General features: G+C 36.6%; 2 protein-coding genes across 3 annotated transcripts in view; both read right to left on the reverse strand.

Moving 5' to 3' along the window:
• unm_sa1614 (un-named sa1614) overlaps positions 1-14,895 on the reverse strand; it is a 26,372-nt gene extending 11,477 nt beyond the window's left edge. The window contains exons 1-12 of one of the 2 annotated variants that reach the window (XM_088069488.1): positions 14,410-14,895; positions 14,061-14,247; positions 9,660-9,732; positions 9,418-9,563; positions 6,901-6,975; positions 6,675-6,724; positions 5,366-5,495; positions 4,612-4,697; positions 4,423-4,498; positions 703-783; positions 515-612; positions 89-158 (exon numbers count right to left, since the gene is read on the reverse strand). In XM_088069488.1, the coding sequence (XP_087925614.1) occupies positions 89-158; positions 515-612; positions 703-783; positions 4,423-4,498; positions 4,612-4,697; positions 5,366-5,495; positions 6,675-6,724; positions 6,901-6,975; positions 9,418-9,563; positions 9,660-9,732; positions 14,061-14,186 (1,011 nt within the window). In that variant the 5' untranslated portion in view covers positions 14,187-14,247; positions 14,410-14,895. Of the gene's footprint in view, positions 1-88; positions 159-514; positions 613-702; positions 784-4,422; positions 4,499-4,611; positions 4,698-5,365; positions 5,496-6,674; positions 6,725-6,900; positions 6,976-9,417; positions 9,564-9,659; positions 9,733-14,060; positions 14,295-14,409 lie in introns of both variants that reach the window. The other variant, XM_088069484.1, reaches the window with a different exon arrangement.
• Positions 14,896-16,194: 1,299 nt separating this feature from the next.
• fer1l4 (fer-1 like family member 4) overlaps positions 16,195-21,306 on the reverse strand; it is a 42,513-nt gene continuing 37,401 nt past the window's right edge. The window contains exons 46-50 of the mRNA XM_088069517.1: positions 20,770-20,887; positions 19,999-20,122; positions 18,461-18,762; positions 17,569-17,669; positions 16,195-16,836 (exon numbers count right to left, since the gene is read on the reverse strand). Coding sequence (XP_087925643.1) covers positions 16,656-16,836; positions 17,569-17,669; positions 18,461-18,762; positions 19,999-20,122; positions 20,770-20,887 — 826 coding nt within the window. The 3' untranslated portion in view covers positions 16,195-16,655. The remainder of the gene's footprint in view (positions 16,837-17,568; positions 17,670-18,460; positions 18,763-19,998; positions 20,123-20,769; positions 20,888-21,306) is intronic.

A 21,306-nucleotide genomic window follows, 5' to 3' on the forward strand; every position in this document is an offset into this window, starting at 1 on the left:
TTACAGCTTATCACACACACACACACACACACACACACACACACACACACACACACACACACACACACACACAGAGAGGTGAGCTTACAGTAGCGTGTGCGATGGTCAGGTAACAGTTGTGAACTGAGCATTTCCTCTTCTGCCACATTTTCCTTAACCTGAAACACAAACAGACAGTTTCACTCGTAATAATACTACTGATACCTATCACTGCTTCACTGCTGTCGGGTGCAAACCTCCCATCTCCACAATTGCTATTTTTAAGGAATTAAATGTTTTTAAGGATCCACTGGAGACAGTAGGTTCTGTCACAAGCTTTTTAAATAAATTTCATTGGTTGAGAAATGGTCAAACCCACTGAAAAACTTAAAGGGGGAACAACATAATTAATTAATTTAAAAAAAAGGAAAATAGTGAAATGTTGAGATACAAGGTTTGCACCCGACAACGACGCTATGTTAAGAGTCGAGTGTTTCCATGTCGACGTTTGACTGTTTAATTCTTTCGTTTTTACCCGTCGCTCTTCTTGTAGAGGAATCCTGTTCTTTCTGTGCCGTACTGTTTGTCTCCCAGCAGCTGATGCATGCTGTACACCTGCTTCGGTAAAGAGTCCTACACACACACACACACATTAACACACACATTAATGACTTGTTGAACAGTATTATAAAGTTAGTTAGTGTCGGTGTTTGCGTGTCTGACCTGCTCTGTGTGGACGACCGGCCTCAGCTGATCTCTGAGCGTCACCAGCTGCTTCTTCTCCTCGTCCTGACGCTGTTTCACCTGCAGACACACAACAGCTCAGCTGAGCAAACACGTCTGCACTAATCCAGACTAACTGCTGATGTGAGGCTAAAAGGATCCTGTTAATTCTCATCCCGGTATTATTATTACATTTTTCAAATATTCGATTAAGTATGCTTGTATCTGTAATCCAAAATACTGCCACATCCCCATTTCTCCATTAAAGGAAATATATTTGCCCACAGGTGTATAGAAGAAAGCAGCAAAGGCTGTTTTAAACGACATATTAGAGAATATACTGGAAGTCAAAAACAGCTGATAAACCATTCGTCATTCTCTTCAAATATGTTATGTCAGTCTCTGAAGACAGATGTGCTTTCTCTGGAAAGCACAGGCTGCCTCCTGAGACGCTAGACAGGCCGCCTTAACGCCTGCTTGGAGTTCAATCCGAATCTTTAATATACCCTTACCGAGGGGTGTGAATCATCAGAGGCTCCACTAAATAATATTTAATTAAACTGAATGAAATTTTTTCTCAAACATGTTAAAAAAAAAAATGCAGAAGAACATCTCTGCGTGCCTGAATGTGTGACTGGTGCGTCAGAGGAGGGAATAATGTAAAAACAAAGAGAGAAACTCCAGCACACTGTTCTGCTTACTGCTGATATATTCATACATATATATATATATATATATATAAACAACAACAACGTTTTAGTCTAGCAGATCTTCATCAGGTATAATGAACCTGTTAAAGGTCTGCTGTCACTCAATAAATATGTCAGAATCAGCATGACAGTGAGCGGGAGTTTCTCTTTTTGTTTTTAGAACAAAGCAAAACAAAACACACAAACAAAAGCAAACAAGCCTAACAGCCAAGCGCAATAAACAAACACATAAAGATGAAAAAGAAGGCCTATGCAGAACCTATACATCAATGTCAATAAACAAATACTCCAGACATTTGAATATCACGTTTGAAAAGGAGCCGAAAGAAGTACACATTTATTTATTCCTACCCCTGCGTAAACATTATTACAACACTTTGGTCACAGTACAATATTATTGCAGTTTTAAATGTTTTGCGATTTACTGAGTGTTGTGATAACATATATTGCGATTCATTACCTTTTTTCCCCAAATATAAGTTATGTCCCCAAAGGAAAAATGTGTCAACATCTGTTTTATCTAATAAGATCAAGTTTTTAAAATAAAATTTCTCATTTCAGTTTTACTGCAGCAAAATGTATCTGGTACACTGAAAAGCAATTCATCTTATTATTTATATAAACTTTAATTAAGATTTGCACAATTCATTTTTTTTTAATAAAAATCAATACTTTGCATCCATGCATCACTATAATACTGCCATTCAAAAATCACCATACCATGGTTTATCAATTTTTTCCTCCACTCCTGATAGACATGCAATCTTTTTCCTTTTTTAAAGTCCCTTGCCCTCCCTCTTTGTGGTGTGGCAGAACATAGTAACAAAACACCACCTTATCCTAACACCCCACCCACACACCTCAAACCCACTAAGTAATTATATTAAAAAGAACAGGGAGACGAACACCATAGGAAAGACAGCGTGGTCAGAATCTCATATATTTCCTTTATATATGTGCAATGTTATGGGACTAGAATTTAGACAGAAAGCAGATTATTATAGACCAAGTAAATAAAAACAATGAAAACCAAAACTGTTAAAACTATGAGATTTCAGTAAAGACATTTTAATCTTGTAAGCCTGGACTTGTTGTTGTTATTGTTGAATAAAAACTTCAGTTTTTGTTGCTGAAGAATTTTAATTTTAATTATGTGCAATTATTTCCATGTGCAATCTGTGTAAATATTTTTAACTGCTGAGTTTGGGGTCTTGTTTTGTTGTTGTTGTTGTTGTTTTCTACTATTAGTTATGTACACACACTGCTGCTGTAACAATTTCCCCTTTGAGGGAATAATGAAGGATTATCTTATCACAATTATTGATAAGGGCATCAATTTCGTGGCTATTTAATACATTTGGCCAATGTACTTGTAACTTCACGGTTTTTGATATTGTTTTTTTTTATTATTATGGCTTTTTTAATGAATGTGGTTTATTCGCAGTGTACAACCAACTTCAGATTTAAATTTTTTGACGCGCTATTTACGCACTGATTTCCGCATATGTACTTCTCTAATCCAATCACCAAAGTGCCATACACAAATTAATGATAAAACATAAGATAAATAACACAAAACACTAACAAAACATAAAAGATTGTTTACAAATAGACAATAAAACAACAAACTGACAACTTTCATATGAAAATGCCAAAGACAACAAATGGGTTTCATGTTTTGTTGTTTGTTTGTTTGCTTTTTAAACGAGGCCAAATGTATTGCGATAACTTCTCCGTGTTTTGTTTTTCTTTTTTTGCCATAAAAAAGATTTTTATATCTAACACCGGGACGGCTAAGCTAACCGACCGTTAGCCGACCGTTAGCTAGTAAACTAGTTAGCTAGTAGCTTTGCCATTAGCCTGACGGTGGCGCATCCAAGCTGATTTCGGTTAAAATACAAAAGTTATTCTCAAAAATGTTCACTCACCCGGTTAGAAACAGGACAGCGGCCCTTAAAGATGATCCAACCGCACATAAAGTAGTTATAATCCATCAGACTGGCGTTAGCTTTCATCAGCCCGCCATGTAACGTAACTTTAACGTCTGTAACGTTAGCTATATGTATGATTACGTATGATTATATACGTATGATTTTTTAATGTCCACAGCAGGAAAATCGGCCAATTTGTGAGGAAAACAATCACTTTTATTGTGTTTTGTGAGTTCATCAAACATTGAGCTGGAGTCACGTTCACGCAGGCGTTTGAGGTTTGAGGCGGTACCTCTATTTATAACTTCCGGTCACGTGATACAAACGGCAACCGTTTAAAAAAAATCGGTAAAAAAATAATGTTAGCAAAAATAATAATAATAATAATAATAATTTCACTTCTTACTTGTGTAAAACTCCAAAGGTATTATAATCCAAATATATAAAGTAAAAGTACACATTATGCCTAAAGTTCCATTTTAGAATTAAAATTAATGCAATAATGTTTCCATCACACATAATAATAATAATAATAATAATAATAATAACTTTATCTATATAGCACATTTAAAATGCAGTTTACAAACAAAGCAAAGTAGAGGCAATAAACCACTGAGTTAATACAACAATTACAGCTGGTCAATAATGCCAAACAAAGGCCAGACAAGAGTTAAATTAAAGAATTAAAAGGAGATTAGAAGCAGAAAATGTTAGAAATATACAGAACGCAGTAAACACAGAACATTAATAATAATGATAATGATAATAATAAGCAGGATCGAGACAGAATAAAAGGATAAATTAAATAAATAATTACAAATTTAAAATTATGTTACATAAATATTTAAATTTTTAGGCGCTTTGTCCTGGTCATTATATCTTTCTTTATTGTTTTTTGTTTTGCTTTGTTTTCTTTTCTTTTTTGTTTTCTTTTTTTAGATAATCTTCAGGTAATTTCTTGCTAATTTTTTGGGTGATTACTTTTATTGTCTCTCATTGCCTTTTCCCATGATTTTGACAGACAACAAGTCAAACTGCTCAAGTTTCAAAAGGTTAAAGTGAACAAAGTGATATCATACCGTAGTCAGGACTCCATTCAGCTCCTCCATGTACTGCTTCAACCTCTGCGTGGTGGAAACACACTCCTGCAGGAAACTACACACACACACACACACACAAACAGATATAATAAATAAAGTCAGTTTACTGCGTGTGTGTGTGTGTGTGTGTGTGCGTGTGTGTGTGTGTGCGTGTGTGTGTGTTCTTACTTGTTGTGGCTGTGATAATGTTTGATGAGGTTCTGCAGCAGGTCGACTCCTCGCTTCGTTTTTATCTCATTGACTTTAATCAGATACTGAGAGAGACAGACAGAGAGACAGAGAGACAGAGAGACAGAGAGACAGACAGACAGAGAGACAGAGAGACAGACAGAGAGACAGACAGATAGACAGACAGAGAGACAGACAGAGAGACAGAGAGAGAGAAAGAGAGATAGACGTGTTATTTATTGGACAGAGAGGAGACTGGTGATGGATTTGTTTCAGAGTAGTTTGGAGAAGGTGAAAAAGTTTGAAGAGGGTCAGCAGAGGGAAAAGTAAAAGAAAGACAACAAAGAAAAAGAAGAAAGAATAAGAAGGAAAAGAAAAGGATGAAAAAGTGGAGAGAATAAGAAAAAGGGGGAAGAAGAGGGAAAGAAGATGAGAAGAAGGACGCATGAGGAGAAAGAAGAATACAAAAACGGAGATAAGAAGAATACAAAAACGGAGATAAGAATACAAAAATAAGGATGAGAAGAAATAAAAGATGAAGAAGAAATAGACAAAGAAAAAAGATAAAGGAGGATAAGAAAGAAGAAAGAGGAGAAATAAGAAGAGCAAAATAGAAGATGATGAAAAAGAAAAATAATGAGGATGGGGAGAAAAAAGACGTAGAAAGAAAAGAAAGGAGGAAAAAGACAAAGAAGTAGAAAACCGAGGAGGTGAAGGTGAAGGAGCAGGAGGGGGTGGGGTCAAAGTCACTGACCTCGCACATGCTCAGTTGGAAGGAGCGTCTCTCCTTCTCGAGCTCCTCTGCGATCTCTCCTCCGCTCACCTCACTCCTCACCATCCCGTACTGACGAGCCAACTCCCTCTTCTCCTTCTCCACCTGCTTACTGCACACACACACACACACACACACACACGCACACACACGCACGGACGCACACACACACACACGTTTTATTTAACATTTTCTTTTAAATAATGTTTAAAAAAATGGTTGGAGCAACTTTATTTTCATTTAACTTACAACGTGTGTTCATTCATAAATATGGCAATTAAGTACAGACATCATAATTATGAACACATTTTTTTCACGAACACATTACCAGTATTTTTATTGTTATTAAAAAATACATTTTTAAGTGTTAAATCCACTAATTAAACCCCAAGTACTCCACACACACACACACACACACACACACACACACACACACACACACACACACACACACACACACTTTGTAGCCTGTCAATTATAACACATTAGCAAGCGTTCTTCTATCCAGCTGTGAAGCCTCAGTGGAGAAAGTATTTCATGTAAAACTCATAATCTGTTCCTATCAGAAAAAGTTATTCATAATTAACATAAATCCAAAACTGGCCCCAAATATTCAGAGCTCAGCCGATAACAGGACTAGTTATAAAAAGATGCTCTCTCAGAGGCTGTGATGATCATATTTATATACACAAACGTAACAACCACGACTCTGAAAAACAGATATTAACCCTTTAACAGCCACACTAAGAGATGCATTTGAAAAAAATGTACATTATAGGCCATATAATACGTTAAAAAATTGCACCAATTTATAAGAAAAATGTATTTTCTATGTATAAGGCATTGTAAAAAGTGTAAAAGTCAATGTAATATAATATAGATCTAAAATTAAAAGTAACTTCATACATAAAATAAACTTACAAAAATAAATAGATACAAATAATAATGAATCTAGTAATAAAGATCTTATAAAATATATGGTAAAAAAAACAAATTGTCATTGTTATAGATACAGATAAAAATGAATAAAGCAAAAAATAAATCTGTGTTAAATATATGGTAAAAAAACAATTGTCATTGTTATCATCTATAAACATTTGTATAAAATGAAATTGGATTTTGCCAAGTTTTTAGAAAAGCAATTTAATCATAAAAAATGCCAATTTAATCAAAAAGCAATTTAATCATAAAAAATGCCAACCGTGTGGTTCCAATGCCTTTTAAAGGGTTAACAAATACTAGTGTGCATCTATCAAAGTAGCTGAGACAGTTTCGTCACTTCATCACTCACAATCTGTTTTCGTAGTCCCTCCACGCTCTGTCGAAAGGCTTCTTCAGATCCTGCAGAGAGACAGACGTTTGACCGACTGCACTGACACTTCACTCAGGTGACACACAGCGCCATCCCGACGCCACGGAGAGCGAGAATTATGATAATAATAACTGAGATTAGATGTGTCATCTAGATTTTACTAAGAAAAAGTAATAAAGTAAGTAAGAAAAGATAAAGTGCTCACCCCCTTCACCTCCCTCAGGTCTCCTTTAACCAGAGAGTCCAGGAAGAAGTTGATGTTGTGCAGCATGCTCTTCAACTACACACACACACACACACACACACACACATAAGAAAAATACAATTGAAGTAACTTTCAGTTCAGTTCAGTTCTGACAACTTTATTTATCCTAAAGAGCAAATCAGTTTTGCAGTCTACCAGACCATACATACATTTTAGCACACAACAGTCAAGAAAGAAAGAAGAAATAAATAAATAAATAAAACATAATAAACAGTATGTGACCAGGGGTGCTCATGGCACGTTGTCACCCTTCTGTGGCCCCTTTTAGAAATAAAGCAAAAATAGACTTAACCTTTTAAAAGGCATTGTAACCACACGGTTGACATTTTTTATGATTAAATTGCTTTTCTAAAAGCTTGGCAAAATCCAATTTCATTTTATACAAATGTTTATAGATGTTAACAATGACAATTGTTTTTTCACCGTATATTTAACACAGATTTTTTTTTTGCTTTATTCATTTTTATCTGTATCTATTACAATGACAATTAGATTTTTACTATATATCTTATACAGATCTTTCTCACTAGATTCATTATTATTTGTATCTATTTATTTTTGTAAGTTTATTGTATGTATGAAGTTACTTTTAATTTTAGATCTATATTACATTACATTGACTTTTACACTTTTTACAATGTGTTTTACATGGAAAAAAAAACATTCGTATAAATTGGTGCATTTTCTTAATGGTCTATAATGTACATTTTTTTTTCAAATGCATCTCTTAGTGTGACTGTTAAAGGGTTAAAGCCTTTCACGGCCTTTCACTGTCAAGTGAAAAATGAAAATAAGAAGTAAGGGATCTAACTGTTGCATTTAAGAGGAAGTTTGGAAGATATATTGCGAATTTCAGTGGAGGATATTGAGCTTAACTGAGTGGAGGACTTTTAGCCGGAGGAGTCTGTAGATTTTTTAATACACCTGCTCAGACGTCTCATCACTCAGGTAATTCCAGCTGCTGGAGGAAGTGTTGCCTCCAGGAAGCCGACCACCACCATTTGTTTTGGGTTGTCCAGAAATAAACGTTTTTTTGGTGTAAGATTTATATAGAATTAGTGACTATATCTGGGACAACAATCACATTTAAAGTGGGATGAGCTCCTGTTCGGCATTTTACTCTTTAACAAAGAAGTCTATAATCTATATAAATATCTTAAATCTACAAATATAAAAACAAAATACCCATTTGGAATACTGAGTTTAGCTGCTAGAAAAGCAATTACACAATCCATCAAATGTTTGTAATGGAAAGAATTACCTTTTCAATCAAGGCTTCAGGAAACTAAATTTGAAGAAATTTGGAAGAAGTGGAAACTATATTTATTTCTCCCAAACGCCTGATTCAACCCTGTATTTTCAATTCTGTTAATTTATCTCAAATTCTGAACCAGTCATGTTCTATATTTTTTATTTCTTTGTTTGTTTTATGTTGTTGTTGCTTTAAAAGTGTCAAAAAATGGAAAAATGGTAAGTACAGTGCGGGATAATACGCAGCATGTCGATCGTTCAACAGTGGTAACGGGTGGTGTGAAGACAAACAACTATCCTGTTGGTTTCCCATTGTAGTGTTGAATGGAGGTGAAAACGTATCATAGGTGCCTAATTAGAGTTCAGTGGATTTGGGAATGGACCAGTTAAGATCTAATTGTTTTTTAACATTTCATGTTTCCAGTTGAAGTCTGGAAAGGACCAGAGCCGACTGATTTTTATAAGATTTTTGCTTTTTTCAGTGGAGACTGGCACGGACCAGTTAAGTAATACTGTGTTTTTAAATGGTGGGCTATACTAAATGAAGTCTTTAACCCTTTGAAACCCGAGCAAATTGCTTTGGTTTCTTTCAAAAACATGGAGAGAGGAGCAACTCAACAACACATAGCACAAAAAAATAGCAAGAAATTATTTAAAATCTTACAAGAAAATGTCCTGAAAATAGGCATAAAAAATTAAAGTAAAAAACAAAAACAAACAACAAGAAAATTACCTTAAAATTAGCTAAAAGAGATAGAATCATTAGATTTTGATTACATTTATAACTATTACAATTTTTAAAAATTCTTATTTTATTTTAGCACTTTTTTTAAGATAATTTTTTTATCGTGTTTTATATTTTTATTTTTGGTTAAGCTAATGTAAGGTATTTTCTTGTAACTTTTTACTAATTTCTTGCTAATATTTTGGACAGTTGTTCATTGCCGGCTTTCCGTGTTTTTGAAAGAAATCAAGCCAATTTCAGGTTTCACAGGGTAAATTAATATGATGTTTTTCTACAGTAAGTTTGGTGACGTTAGTTAAATAGTCATAGGGTTTAAAGTGGACCAGTCAAAGTAGCGTTGTGGTTTCAGACTAAACCCAAAGCAGGATCAATAAAGCGTTCATATCCTGATTCTGTTGTCAGCTGCAGGTGTGGTGACCTCTGACCTATGTGACGTCATGCTGCTGTCAATGATGACTCACCAGGTTCTTCATGGGAGAGAGGAGCTCTTTAGAAAAGTCCGCCAGTCGGCAGAAGGCAGAGCCGACCTCCGTCTCTCCGTTTGAGTGACAGTTGACCGACAGCTTCTCCATCGAATTGATGTACTGCTCCAGATGAGTCACGTGATCTGACGGAGAGGAAGAGTGTCAGCACAGGAAGTACCGTTTGCGTGTGTGTGTGTGTGTGTGTGTGTGTGTGTGTGTGTGTGTGTGTGTGTGTGTACCTTGTCCTGCTGTGTATTTGGATTTCGCAGCTTTCTTCATCTTCTGCAACACCAAGCGGTCACTGTCCAAAATCTGCACACACACACACACACATTTAACATTTCATACATTCAAACCTTACACGTTTTCACCATCAGTGTGTGAATCTGCTGAATGTGTGTGTGTGTGTGTGTGTGTGTGTGTGTGTGTGCTCATGTAGAGGCAGTAATTCACTTGCTGACTCAACACACACACACACACACACACACACACACACACACACACACACATATTTAACATTTCATACATTCAAACCTTAAACATTTTAACCATCAGTATGTGAATCTGCTGAATGTGTGTGTGTGTGTGTGTGTGTGTGTGTGTGTGTGTGTGTGTGTGTGTGTGTGTGCTCATGTAGAGGCAGCAATTCACCTGCTGACTCAACACACTCACACACACACACACACACACACACACACAGAGGACGAGCTTTGTTCTCTGACAACAGGCAGCTACATTCCTGCGTGTGTCAGATCACACTGAGACCTCAGTCTTTATTATTTCGGGGTGCGTCAGAACACACAGGCCTTTTTCACGGCCGACATTTTGACTCGTCACAGCAAAGCACAGGTGTTACTGATGACTGTTACTAAAAAAGATCTACAGTGTGACAGTGAGCAGCGTGCACGTTACACCAGCATTATTTGCTCCTGTGATTCTCCTGCTGACATGTCGAAAATGTCTCCAGTGGAAAAAAACACTGTTGCAAAGAATACGGGCTGATTTTCTGTGATTATCAGTGTAATGAAGTATTTTTATTTGTTGTTAGGGAATTTAAAACCAAGCGCTATAAAAACTCATTTGTTCCAGCTGCCAACACACTGGTGAACAAGCTGCAGGAAAATTGCACAAAATTGCACAAAATTGCACAAAATTGCACAAAATTGCACAAGATCATTTTGAAACCCTTTATTATTTATTTATTTATTATTTATAGTTTGTTTCAGGATTGTTTTTATTTAGGGTTGCGTTTTATTGCACTGTAAAATCTGACAAGTTGATCTTACTTGAAATAATCTTGAAAATCGAGGTAAGTAATTACAACGATTAAAATAAAGTATGTGTTCTTTAAAGCTAATTTTTACGTTCACTCAGAATTTATCTGTATTTACTTAAGTTTATGAAGTTGTTATATCTTTAAAATGACATGTGGAACTACCTTGTTGTGTTTATGTTTTAGCAACATCAATAAATCAAGTTAGTCTGACTTAACGTGATCATCATAAAGAGGATTTTGCAAAGAGAGATCTGTGAGCTCTGTTTTATTAACTGTTTTAGAAAATAAAAATATGATTGACTAGTTTGTAAAATACAGATATATAGCACAGTTTACTTGGTTTACTGAAGTTGCTAAAATTAGGAAAAACTTTTCATTTTTAAATTGCAACAACTTCACATAACTCAATAAATATATTTTAATTTAAGTGAACTTAACAATTATAGTAAACATAAAAAAAGACTAATAGTTGTATTAACTTTTCAAGGTGATCACTTTCATAGAAGTAAACTCTTCAGATTTTACAGTGTAGTTTAGTGTTTCTTATTGGGTTTTTTATTGTTTATTGGGCACTTTAGTAGTTGTTTCTTTTATCTTCTCGTCATATTTCATCCCGTTTGTTGTCTTTGGTGTCTCAAACTGTGTTAATGGATGCTTTGCACTTTATTCTGCAAACAAAATCTACCTACTGGTACAAAAGAAGTAACCTGACGCTGTTCTCTAAATTAACCAAAAACAGACATTCCTCTCTTGGTGTTTCATCCATAAATCGTTTCTTTATAAATGTGCAGAAAATTTCCTGTATCCTGATATAATTGAAATGCATTAAAAGGAGCCAGTTGAGGTGGTTTGGGCATCAGATCAGGATGCCTCCAGGGCACTTTGCTTTGGAGGTTTTCCAGGTTTGTTCAACCGGCATGAGACCCGTGTTAGAGCCAGCACTCGATGGCGAGATTACATAACTCATACGGTTTGATAACGCCTCAGGAGGAGCTGGAAAACGTTTCTAAGGAGGGACGTCTAGACCACCTTGTTTAGCCTCCTGCCCCTGCGACCCAGCCCCAGATAAAGCTGCAGAAAATGAAGGTTATGATTTTATCTGTACCGCCTGCTCCACTCTCAGACATCAGGGGTTTAATTTATCAACCGAGCACACGCACAGTTTTGTGTTTAAACCAAGTGGATCTAATTTATCATTTTCTTGCAGACCCAGTTAATATATTCCAAGCCAGATGAAATTAAAAGTTATACAAATGTTACAGATAGATTAGGCTACAATGACTAGATGTTTTGTGGAGCCACAGGTGCTCAGTGACAAACAGAATAAGGACACAAACTCCGAAAAACAGTAGTGAGCGATCAATTATCCTTACGTGATTAACAGTTTGGGTTTGTGTGTCTCTATGAATTGCATTGAAGTTGTATCTGATGTCTATTGTGTTTAATACAATTCTTTATTTTACCATCAGGTAAAATTAAATAAAAAATAAATCTCCTCAGACTGTATTTTTTAAATCTTTTTATCTTCTGTAAGTATCAACAAATAAGGTTGGACTTATACGATTTTCATGTTGATCTGTAGCAATTTTCAGCTTGGAAGATGTCAAAAGAAATTTCAAACAGCATTTGAAGGGAAATAATGAGGCACAACATTTCAGCACATCACATCTCTCACAGTCTAAATTCCTCATAACAACCGTACCAACAGATAATGTGAGACATAAAATGAGACTTGTGTGCATAAATCCTTTAACCCTCTGCATGCTGGGAAGCTTTCCAGCACACCTGCTTCAATGCAACAGTATTTTAACCTCATTCTGGAGGTGTTTCTGTACGTAAATGAGTCTGTTTGTGCACCAGCAGCTCGATGTAGAGCAGGTGAGACTTATTACAGTTCACTGTGTAAACGTGTGAGCGTGCCTGTGTGATTAAAAAAACCCATCTCTCTTCATTTTACATACAGTTCCTTCACACGGCACACCAGCCTACGCATTTTCCAAAAAAAGAGGACTGTGGGATTGGAACAAATCCTCATTAGCAAACTGAGTCTTTTAAGTATTTAAAGCATAAAAAGTTTTCTCATGAATAATTGTAATTTTTAACTCTTAAGCCTCACATGAATACAGCATCAGTGTGCAGGTTGCAGATTAACTCTCATCATCATTATCAATAATCATCTTGGCTTCTCCTCATAACCATTAAATAATAACAATGAATACTAATGAGGACTAATCTGTTGCCGTGGGAACATGTGCCGACTCTGATGGGGGTTAAAGGAGGACAGGAGGAGGGGCGGTTTTTAGTTTGTTTTTTTTCTTGTCTTCAGGTCAACGACTCCACTGACCTAGAGAGAGAGTGTGTGTGTGTGTGTGTGTGTGTGTGTGTGTGTGTGTGTGTGTGTGTGTGTGTGTGTGTGTCTGGTCTTAAGGGGCCCCCATCACCCAAATACACACAGGAACAGACGTGACGCAGCAGCAGATTGATCAGATCAAAACAATGAGTTGATTAATCGAGACTGAAAATTATTCAACAACTATTTGATAACTGAATTATTGTTTGACTGTTTGTTGGACAAAACAATGTTTTAAATTAAAAACGTCAGCGTGGGCTCGGGCAAGGTCAAGATGATGTGAGAGGAAACCCCCCGAGACAAAAGCATGTTAGAGTAGGAAATCCATAATAAGAATTTTCAAATATTAACTTTGAAACCTGATTAAAATGGCTTGATTTTTTTCAAAAACACAGAAAAAAAGAAAAGAAAATCTTTATTTGGAGGACGCAATGAGCAACTTTTTTTTTCTAAATCTATTAATATCTTGCAAGTTATGGATAATTTCTTAACGAGTTGCTCGTCGCCTTTTTTAACCGTGTTTTTGACAGAAATCGTACCAATTTGCTCAAGATTTAAAGGTTTTAATACTTGTTAAAGGCGTCTGAAGGCAGCACAAGAAAACTGTTATTACACCAGATTACAAAGGGTTACAGTGGCTGAAATCACCCCACTGGCCCCAAATCCGGCCTGGTAGTACAGGTCTCTGGAAACTCTTGTTAAGGAGATTTTATCTTATTTTTTTAGATAAAATAAAATAAAATAAAATAAAATAAAATAGAATAAAATAAAGTGCTGGGAGCGGCACTAAATTTAATCTAGAAAAAACTGCACATAGGGCAGAGGAAATTAACTTAATGGGGGCCCATCAGCTCTTTTTTCGCCCTGGGGCCCCTGAGCAGTTCAGACCGGCCCTGATTGTGGGACAGAAAAAACACAACTGCTCTCATTCATTGCATACAACTGAAGAAACATCCACTACTACAATACTACTGCTATTACTACTACCACCCCACCCCCTGTGTGAGCACTGACCTCCTCCAGCAGGTAGACGGTGTTCCTGCAGCTGATCATCTTGGAGGTGAAGGAGGAGGTGGTGGGGGAGCTCCAGTCCTCCTGAACCTCCTGCAGGAACTCGGACACCGACACACACTCCGGCATGGTGCTCCTCCACCCCGGGACACACCGGGACACACCGGGACAGGCTCACAGAGGTCCGGGACTGACGGGTCAATGCCACACAAAAGACCAAAGACACCAGCTGAATTCCTATTATGATAAATAATAAAATATTAATTTAAAAATCCACTGTGCAAAAGGTGAAATAATCCCATCAGCGCTGTTTTCAAGCGCCCACGGTCCCGTGCAGAGAGATTATCGTTACCAGGCTGATAAAAACGGTAATTAAGGATCCGGTGGTCGCTCCGTCAGTGTGACTTCACCGCAGCAGCAGCCGCTTCTTCCTCCAGACAAAAGGTGATCAGATCAGCAGGAAATGAACCTCAGCACCGCAGATCCCGCACAAAAACCGATGAAATCAATCAGTCCCGGGTCTCAGCGTGTTAAAACCACCGAGCCTCTCTCCGGTAGAGCCGTTTCATTCACAGAAAAGCCCTCAAACCCGCCCGGTCTGTCCGTGTGTGAACCTGCTCACAAAGAGCGGAGGAGCGGAGCGGGGAACCGGACCCCCGGACCCCCGGACACCGGCACCGGGTTCAGATGAGGGAATCAAACCGGTCTGTGTCTGCTCTCCGCTGCAGGAGCGGCTTCACGTCTTTTCTTCATCAGCTGATTTTTTCTGCTTTTTTTTCTTCTTTATTCAACCCGCATGGAGAGGCGCGTTCACGCTGCGCGGCGGCGGGGCTCTCTGCCGCGGGAGCGCGCACTGCTGACCGAGCACAGACTGTGAACCCCATTACAGCAGAGTCTGTTTATCCATTTATTATTCATGTCGAAGCTGCTGAAAGTCAGGTAAAACAGGTTTCTGCTGTAAGCAAAGTGCAATTAAGTTTTTCTGGGGGGCCACCTCGTTTTAAAAAAAAATATATTTATAGAAAAGAGAAAACAAAACAAAGCATGAAAATAGGACTAACACAATTTACATTATTTTTAATCTCTACATTATTATGTTCTTATCAAGATGTTTTTTTGTTCTTCTATAAAAGAAAAAATATTTAATTAATTTAATTTCTTTAAAGCACAACAATGCTTCAAGCTAAATGCTAACATGCTGATGTTATACAAGTATAATATTCTTCTTACTTGAAATATTTATTTCATTTTATATATATTATATTTAATTTCTATATTTAATTTTCCACTATTTTATGTTTTGTCATTGGATTCTAATTTTTATTTGCATGATTTCTGTTTTATGAATATTGTAATAGCATCGTTGGAGGAAACCTGAAGACAAAAAAAATCATTCATTATTGTGCATATGAATAAATAACTTTAAAATTTCAACTTTAGCACGTTACATTTGATAATAAGCAATTAAAAAAGTAGAGCGGAGGCTAACAGGAATGTCAGTTTTTCAGATTTTTGGACACAAAAAAAAAGAATTGGGACAGATTTGAAATTGTACTCGATGATGGTGCTAAATTAAAAGTAAAGAGTTTACTTAAGTTATTACAATTTATCCTGAGGGTGAAGCTAGAGGAAGAATCAGAGGACCACCACTGTTTTTAGGATTTATCCTCTGGGGAGGATGAACGTCTGTACAAAATTTCACAACAATCCATCAAATAATTTTTGAGATATTTGAGTTGAGTTGAGCGAGGCGAAAAATACTCTGAAATATTTGTGAGCCAAACTGGAACTCATACTGGTCATATGACATCATTTCCTCTCTCGTCTCCGGGGCAACCAGCTCAAGTTGTCTGACATGATCCGACATCATCAGAGTCTCAGAGGAAACAATCAGAGCAAGCGTGTGTAAACAAACCGTTTCTAACTTCCTGTTGATCCGCCTGAAGACGAGGGTAGAGTCTAAAGCATCTTAATGCGGTTACGTTTTTTTCAAATAATTTCACCAAATTTTATTTAACAGTCTATTCACTGCCTGTTTCTGACTGATATTAATATTTATGAATTTATTTACTAAGAAATAGCAGCTAACATTCAGATTAAACAAACAAAGCGCATCAACTTGAATTCTGAGTCAGTGCAAAATAAAACAAAAAATATACTTATTTATTTTACTTGGTCATTTACCAACAAAATATAAAATTTGCAACCAAAACTATATTTAATCAACAAAATTACACTTTTACAAAACAGAGTTATGTTTATGTTTAGGAGAGGTGCCGATTTATCCGGTCAGATTTGTGTTAATTTTTTAAAAATCTGTCCAGAGCTGCACGACAATCTGACAATCTTAATTTACAGAATATAAACAAGTGACTTAAATCTGAAGTAATCTGCGTCCAGTAATCTCCTCTGATGAATCTGACAGTAAAACAAAATTTCTGATTATTGCTCCCAGGTTGTGTTTATATAAACAAGGATGCTGGGTAATGTAGTGTAAACGTATTAAATCATGAGTTTTACTGATCAGGATAAACGTGACTTTAGTTCTGGATCAGACACCTGAGACAGTCTGACGACGAAGACGCCCCGCAGGTTTCTTCATCCTTTGATGATGAGGGTGGCGATTTGCTGCGGCATCGTGTAGATGATGAGGGCGAGGAAGAGCGTGAGGATGGCGAGGATGACCAGAGCGATGATGAACTTCTTGAACTTCTTCCAGATGAGGAAGATGAAGGTCTTCATGGGGTTGACGAACCAGGTGAAGCTGGTAGAGGGACGACTGGAGGGAGGACAGGAGACGGTTAAAACCTGTTCACACCTGGACTGAGTTTACAGATGATTAAAGGTCTGAACTCACCAGCATTTAAAAGACCACAATTTGCAGTGAAATCAGTTATATATATATATATATATATATATATATATATATATATATATATATATATATATATATATATATACATATATATAGATATAGATAGATAGATAGATATATAAATAGATAGATATACATATATAGATTATATAGATAGATAGATCGATAGATAGATAGAGATTGAGATGTATATAAAAGTCCTGAAGTATCTCATATTTACTTTACTTAAGTATCAAGTATCAAAAATAAAAGTGCAAGTAAATGCTAGTAATAAAAAAGCAAGCGCTCAGAGTTTTTAAAATTATGCACTTAAAGAAAAAAGATCTTCTGTTTTGTTTTCTCTCTCATTACTTCATTCGTCCGTCCCTTCCTCCCTCCTTCCCCATTTTGTAGTAAGTTACTTAAATGCTTCGGGGAAATGAAGTGCAGTAAAAGTATGACATTTATTTAGGAAATGTAATGGAGTAAAAGCAAAAGCTGAAAGACACAAAAATTCAAGTAAAGCAGTACTTCCAAAAAATCCAAAAGTACTATAAGGAAGTAGTATTACTACATAGCATTACACCACTGTGCATGCCTGTGTGTGTGCATGTGGGAGTGTGTGTGTGTGTGTGTGTGTGTGTGTGTGCGTCGTACTTTGGTTTGTCCAGAGGCTCCGGCTCCTTGCGGGCTCGTCCAACAGGGTTAGCCTCCGCCTGCTCCAACGTCACCAGCTGTAGCTCTGCCTCCACCTTCCCCTTCACACACACACACACACACACACACACACACACACACACACACACACACACACACACACACAGAGTTTCAGTGTTACTTTAAATGTCAATTGAAGTATTTAAATTAAAATATAAAACAGAATCAGCATTTAATAAAAAGTACTATAAATAACAACAGCATCACAGCTAGTTTTGCAATTTTCAAAACACCTATGACATCATTTCATAGCATGTAACTTTTTAGAAAAGCAGCCATGAAATAAGGGTTTCAGACTGCAACAATCACAAAAACAGTCCACGAAATCCTGGATGGACTGATAAGTAGGAAACAGCTCAGGCACCACCGTGATGAAAGCAAGAAAAAGTTTGGTGAATAAAGTACGGTGTTCTGGAGAAGAGCAGCATGTTTTCGTTTTGATAGACCTGCCTCAAAGTTAAGAAACTGTCGTATCAAAAGACGATTAGGAAAATGAGGGATTATCTTCTTTCACCTGCTGGACAACTTGTTTGATAACTAAAAAAAAGTAATATAATAAAAAACAAATAACCACTGTAACCCCATCTCACATAAACGTGAACACAGAAACAAGAGGAGTCGAAAAAATAAAAATAGCAGAAATTACTGAACCAACAAAGAGGGAAGTAAATGTGGTTTTTAGCTTCATTTTGGAGTTGCTGTTAAAAAATAAATCTGTGGAATAATAATTTTTACATGGTAAAACAGATGTCACTCTGTCAGATCTGTAGTAACTGTCTCTTGTCTCTGTCGGACAGTATTAGCATTATTAGTATAATGAGGGTTTTTGTACCATGAGCAGGTAAGTGTTGCCGAGGCTGTCGGTATACTCGATGTCCTCCTTTTTCATCTTGCTCCTCTTGTCCTTTTTCTTCTTCTTCTTCTTCCCCTTCTTCTTGGCCTCCTCCTTCTCCTTCTCCTCCTTCTCGAAGTCCTCGGCAGTCTTCAGGCGGGTCAGCGGCCACCAGCCCTTCATCTTCTTGGCGCGGAAGATGGAGAATCGAGGGCTGGCCCGATCCTTCGCCATGTCAATCGTGCACTTGGTGGATGACTTCGCAGCTCGCACCATGTCGTTGAGACGTAACTCTATGGAGCCTGGAGGAGGGGGAGTGAAACAAAGGTGATGAGGAAGAGGATGTTAGGATAGGACATTTTGGGATTCTCTGGGCACTCTTGAGACTGTTGTATCCCATGATGCACCCTGGGAGGAAAGAGTGGGTGAGGAGTTCAATCGCTGTGAAGGTGTTGTACATAAAAGCAACATTGCAGATTAAAGCCCAGTTCAGACGAGCAATTTATAGCAATTTGCAGCAATTTGCAGCAAGTTGCAGTTGCAGCACTCCAGCCGTCTGACGTTGTCGTCTGTGAGTGAGCTCGTCTGGGTTTCTCACACATTCGGTTATTTGTGGCAGCCCGCCATGGTTAAAACATGTGCTGCCACATACTGATTTTCCATTTGTGGAGCTGGTCCGTCATTAGGAGCACTATTGAAATATATATAATGTTGGTTATGAATTGAAAGTTTTTGCTCTGTAATCTTAGTGTCAGCTGCAGAGCAGCTTTAATACCTTAAAAAAAATAATAACAATAATAATAATAATAATAATAACAATAATAATAATAATAATAGTTGTAGGAGCTATTTAGCAGATTTATTTTGTATTACTTTGTAGTTTACTTTGACATGTAAAGGCTGCATTATTTTGACCACCAGATGGTAGTGTTAGGCTAAACTCTATGACAGGTCCTATAGTTTATGATGTCACATTGGGTGTGAGACATAGGTGTTTTTTTAAGTCAGGGTGGAGGAAAAGAATATAATGAACACATACGGTTTTTACTGTAACCACAGCAAAAAGACAGCAAAGGTAAATCGGATCACTTCACTTCCTCATCACATCACAAAACCATCAACTCTCATCACTCTGCAATAAACGGGAACATCGCTAAAAGAAACTTCATTGTCTGGACATTCATTCATTTCTTGGAAATGCGTAAAGAACATCTTTCCGTCTATGCAAGTGACTGTATTGATTTTTTTTTTTTTTAATTCTTTAGAACAGTCACAACAACAATGCTAATAATAATAGATAGGACTTAAATAGCACTTTTTTAAGTACTCAAAGACAATTTACATGAAATGCAAAAAACAACAACATGCAAATGCAAAATAGAGAATGCAAAGACAGATACAAATACAAGAGCAGAATACAAAAACAACTTGTAGAGGATATAACAGTTCAGATCTGGGGAGGCAGTGGGAGACTGTAGGCTTTTTTAAAGGGTAAATATTAGAAAACACTTGAGAATTTAAACTTCTGTCTGTCTCACCCAGGAAGTCGTTGGCAGCGATGCGGTCGTAGTCCCAGACCTGCAACGTCAGAACAGCCGGCTGCCGAAACTCCGACTCCTCCAAAGAGAAAATGGACTCCTTCTTCTTGTACACAACCTCTTTCTACGAGACGAGAGGATGTTTATACTCACTAACAACCAAACTCACTGCAGTAATGTTCTTTACAGTCAGTATATGAACAAACGCCATCCTGGTTATTTAGCTGTTATAAGACACGTGTGGTTTGTCAAGCTCATGAGGTCATTCACACTGAAAAGGGAATTACATGCTATTGAAACAATTGGTCATTTAATCGATTATTTGCACAAATATTGAACAAATTGTTAGCATTTTTTTTTACAGTTTTATTTATGGATCAATAAAAAAAACTCCATCCAGTATTTGGTTTGAGCTTATATGATTGGAGGGTATGCTGCTTTTCTCTGTTTTAAGTCACTGTAAACTTAATATCTTTGGGTTTTGGAGTGTTAATCGGCCAAAACAAGACATTTGAATGAGTCGTCTTGGACTCTGGGACAAGTGCAATGGACCATTTTAACAATTTTTTTGGACATTTAATAGATATTGAATTGCTTAATTATAAAAATAATAGACAGATTAATCGAGAAGGACAGTTTAGCTGTACACCAGAGCAAAGGACATCGAGGAATCAGAGGAAATGTTGACCCTGACTAGGTGTGTGCGTGTGTGTGTGTGTGTGTGTGTGTGTGTGTGTGTGTGTGTGTGTGTGTGTGTGTGTGTGTGTTTACCTCAGTAGGCAGGTAGTCGAGGCGGAACACAAATCTCCAGTTGAAGTTTCCTTCTCCGGTCAGAGAGTTAAAGTGGACGTCAGTTTCCTGTTTTTCTCCTTCCAGTCCCTTTACCCATCTGCACAAAGATAAAATAATAATAAATAATAATAATAATAATAATAATAATAATAATAATAATAATAATAATAATAATAATAATAATAATAATAAGAACCAAGTAAAGCTGCAAAGATTGGTTGATTAATCAATAAGTTGATTAACAGAGAATTAATTGCTGACTATTTGATAAACATTTAAGTCTTTTCTATGTTTTTTTTATTTTGAGGTTTGTTTTTTACTACTTCTTTATAATTTTGAAAAATGTTTTCTTCTTCTGTTTGAAGTAATTTTAAGTTTTAAAGTGGTTTCTAATTTATTTACTTCATAATTAAAACTAAACTAACTTAACTAAAACTAAACTGAACTTTCTTTTTCAAAACTAATTTTTAGTTTGTGTGTGTATTTAAAGATTTTTCTACACTGAGTACTTTTACT

Source organism: Plectropomus leopardus, chromosome 2 (assembly GCF_026936395.1).
Source record: "Plectropomus leopardus strain MGB_pleo_1.0 chromosome 2, ASM2693639v1, whole genome shotgun sequence".
Lineage (NCBI taxonomy): Eukaryota > Metazoa > Chordata > Actinopteri > Perciformes > Serranidae > Plectropomus > Plectropomus leopardus.